Source organism: Manis javanica, chromosome 9 (assembly GCF_040802235.1).
Source record: "Manis javanica isolate MJ-LG chromosome 9, MJ_LKY, whole genome shotgun sequence".
NCBI classification, from domain to species: Eukaryota; Metazoa; Chordata; class Mammalia; order Pholidota; family Manidae; genus Manis; species Manis javanica.
In genome coordinates, this window is record NC_133164.1 from 55,589,824 (window position 1) to 55,593,770 (window position 3,947).

At 52.1% G+C, this 3,947-nt stretch overlaps 1 protein-coding gene across 1 annotated transcript; it reads right to left on the bottom strand.

Moving 5' to 3' along the window:
- Positions 1-375: 375 nt before the first annotated feature.
- On the bottom strand, positions 376-2,636 carry LOC140843379 (uncharacterized). Its single transcript, XM_073212614.1, has 2 exons — positions 1,250-2,636; positions 376-500 (listed from the first exon to the last, which is right to left on the bottom strand). The coding sequence occupies exons 1-2, from the start codon at positions 2,592-2,594 to the stop codon at positions 496-498; spliced, it is 1,350 nt and encodes a 449-aa protein (XP_073068715.1). The 5' UTR covers positions 2,595-2,636; the 3' UTR covers positions 376-495.
- Positions 2,637-3,947: the final 1,311 nt, after the last annotated feature.

The window sequence follows — 3,947 nt, forward strand, 5'->3', positions numbered from 1 at the left end:
TGCCTAAGGGAGTCGTGTGGGAAGTGCGGTTGTATATTTCATGAGTTTCCTAGTTCTCTATTTCCCAGGCGATCTGATAGGGGACATGGGGGTTAGGGTTCTGGTGGGTTGGAGGTAGCAGGAGCATCAGAATCACCAATAGCATGGTTCTTTTTATACAAGCGAAGCTTGAGGGGGTTATTAGTCTGAGTTACCCACCAATCCGGGCCCGGCGGGGGTCCCTGTTCTGTGTCGTCTCACGTAAACAGGGTCTCTCACCCGGAACTGATGAGGTACCGAAAGGTCCTCTGGCCGATAGGCTTCCTGGATGGACAACTTCTAGGAGCCGGTCCCATTGCCTCGACGAGATGTGGCTCCTTTCATCTTCGCCTTAGGTGTAGTTTTAAGGGATTGGCAGGATGCTGCTGCACCTTCCACTTTTCCTTACAGGCCCCTGGGTCTTTATGAGGCAGGACCTTCCGAACGTGGGTGTGGTGTACCCAGGGAGCGATACCATCAACCTTGAGAGCAGTGGGGGTGGTAAACAATACAACATAAGGTCCTTTCCACCTGGGCTCGAGAGTCTTCACTTGATGTCTTTTGACCCATACTATATCCCCTGGGACTATGCCATGTTCCGGGCTCGGAATTTTCCCGCCCTCATAATATGCTCTGATCAGGGGCCAGATTTCTTGCTGCACTTTAGCAAGAACTTGCAACACATTCAGATAGTCAGGGGCCGGGTCCTCTGCATCGGGAAGCTGCACTCGTCGAGTTATAGGTGGAGGGGCCCCATACATTATCTCAAATGGAGTTAAACCATGTACATAGGGGGAGTTCCGAGCGCGGAAGATGGCTAAGGGAAGGAGAGTCACCCAGTCCCCACCAGTCTCCAATACCAATTTAGAAAGGGTCTCTTTCAAGGTCCGATTCATTCTCTCTACCTGCCCAGAGCTTTGTGGGTTATAAGCACAATGTAACTTCCAATCTACTCCCAAAGCTAGGGCTAGTCCTTGCAGGACTTTGCTAACGAAAGCCGGGCCGTTATCGGAACCTATTGCTTCAGGGACCCCATATCTGGGGATGATTTCTTCAATTAATCTTTTTGCTACTACCTGGCTAGTCTCATGCTTGGTTGGAAAGGCCTCCACCCACCCAGAGAAAGTATCTACCATAACTAGCAAATATCTGTTTCCATACTTCCCTGGTTTTATTTCGGTGAAGTCTATTTCCCAATTCCTCCCTGGAGCCCTCCCCCTTTCCCGGGTACCTGCTGGGTGCAGCCCTCTTGGGGCTGGTCTTAGCATTGCACAGCTACTGCATTCTTTCATGATCTGGCGAGTCACCTCATTCTGGTGGGGAAACACCAACTGCGCAGACTGGAAAAGGCTGAGCAGTTTCTTTCCACCTAGATGGGTGGACTTATGCAGATTAGCAAGCAGGTACTGTCCTAATGCTTCTGGCAAGATCAATCTACCCTCCTGGTCCCTACCCCAATGTCCCTCTCCAAACACTTCCCCCGGGACTTGTTTCCTAATCCACTCAAGATCTTGAGGGGAATACTCAGGTTTGGGCGGCAGTGCGGGCAGTTCAGGTATGGGTATTTCGAGGGCCGCAAGCACAAGAGAGTCCGAGAGGGCTGCCCCTTTAGCTTCTGCATCTGCATGGCTGTTGCCGATGGCCTCGGGTGTCTTCTTTGATTGGTGGCCCGGTACATGTATAACTGCTACCGCTTTAGGTTTTTCAACAGCAGCTAATAGTCTTTGGACCTCTTGCAGATTCCTCAGTCCCTTCCCTTCCGTGGAACGGAATCCTCTTTCTCGGTAGATGGCACCATGGACATGGACAGTGCCAAAGGCGTATCTGCTATCTGTGTAAATGTTGGCCCGCTTTCCTTCTGCTCTTTCCAGGGCCTCAGCGAGAGCAATAAGTTCCGCCTTCTGTGCTGAGGTGCCAGGGGGCAGAGCTGTGCTCCAGACAACTTCCCCATCGTGGGTTACTACTGCTGCCCCTGCTCTCCTGACCCCCTCCTGCACAAAGCTGCTCCCATCCGTATACCAATTTAGCTCACAGTTCAGTAACGGTGTGTCTTTCAGGTCTGCTCGCACCTGGATAATTTCGGAAAGGATATCTCTACAGTCATGGATGGGGGTCGTCAGATCTGGGTCTGGCAGAAGGGTGGCAGGATTTAGGGTTACCGGGTCAGAGAAGGCGATTCGGGGAGAATCTAGTAGGAGCCCTTGATAGTGGGTGAGTCTTGCGTTCGTCATCCATTTTCCTGGAGGATGCTTGAGGATCCCCTCCACGGTATGTGGGGCTGTTATTCTCAGATTTTGGCCAAAAGTCAGCTTGTCTGCCTCTTTTACCAGTAGAGCGATGGCTGCTAGGATACGCAGACAAGGTGGCCACCCGGAGGCCACTGGGTCTAGCCGCTTGGACAAATAAGCCACAGGTCTCTTCCACGGGCCCAGCTGCTGAGCCAGAACTCCTTTAGCCACTCCCTTCTTTTCATCTACAAACAGGATAAAGGGTTTTTCTGGGTCTGGCAGAGATAGGGCGGGGGCCCGGAGGAGAGCTTCTTTTAGTCTGTCAAATGCCTCTTGTTGTTCCTGCATCCATTGCCAGCCCGGCCCTTCTTTGGTTGCTTCATATAGTGGTCGGGCTATTTCTGCGTACCCTGGAATCCAGAGCCTGCAAAACCCAGCTGAACCAAGAAATTCTCTCACTCCCTGGGGTGAGGAAGGGATGGGGATAGCCAGGACAGTTTGCTTCATGGCCTGTGTTAGCCACCTGGCCCCATTAGATATTGTGTACCCCAAGTAGACTACTGACCTCTGACAGATGTGGGCTTTCTTGGCGCTGGCTCGATATCCCAGTTCACCTAGTTCAGCCAGCAAGTTCCCCGTGGCTCCTTTGCACTCTTCACAGGTTTCTGTGGCCAGCAACAGGTCATCTACATACTGCAACAACGTCACGTGGGGGTGGCTCCTGTGAAAGGGCTCCAAGTCCTGGCTTAGGGCTTCATTGAATAAGGTGGGAGAGTTCTTGAAGCCCTGAGGCAGTCTAGTCCAGGTAAGCTGCCCTTTTCTTCCTCCCCCTGGCTCTTGCCACTCAAAGGCAAACAAAGGCTGACTAACTTCAGAGAGTGGAATACTAAAGAAGGCATCTTTCAGGTCCAGAGTAGTATACCACACATGCGTGGGTGGTAGGTGGCTGAGTAAGGTGTAAGGGTTAGGCACTGTAGGATGGATGTCTTCTACCCTCTCATTGACTTTCCGCAAGTCTTGCACTGGCCTATAATCTTTACTGCCAGGCTTCCTCACTGGAGGCAGAGGCGTATTCCATGCAGATTGGCAGGTCTTAAGGATTCCTGTCTCTAACAGTCTATGGATATGGGGTGCTATCCCTTTCCTAGCCTCTTCTGGCATTGGATATTGCCAGACCCGGATGGGTAGAGCTGCGGCTTTGAGTTGAACAACAACCGGGGATAGGTGTTTAGCGAGACCAATTCCTCCGGTCTCGGCCCATGCAGAAGGGAACTTCTGTACCCAAGAGTCTATCTCTCCCTGGCCCCCCTTTTCTTGATCCGTCTGAAACAGACGATGTTCATCGGCCAGGGAAAGAGTTAACACATGCGCCGGTTGTAGGGGCTGCCCTTCTTTGTCCATGATTTTTATCCCTTCGGGTTCAAAATGAATGCGAGCCCCGACCTTGGTTAATAAGTCTCTGCCCAGCAACGGTGCGGGGCTTTCGGGTACGACCAGGAATGAGTGAGAGACCTGATGCCTTCCTAGGTCCACTTTTCTGTTAGTAGTCCAGGCACATTTCCTGGACCCTGTCGCTCCCTGGACTATACTTGTGCATCCTGGGTTTAGGGGGCCGTGGGCCTGGTTGAGAACTGAATACTGTGCCCCAGTATCTACCATAAACCCAATGGGAGTCCCCTCCACGCACAGGGTTACCCAGGA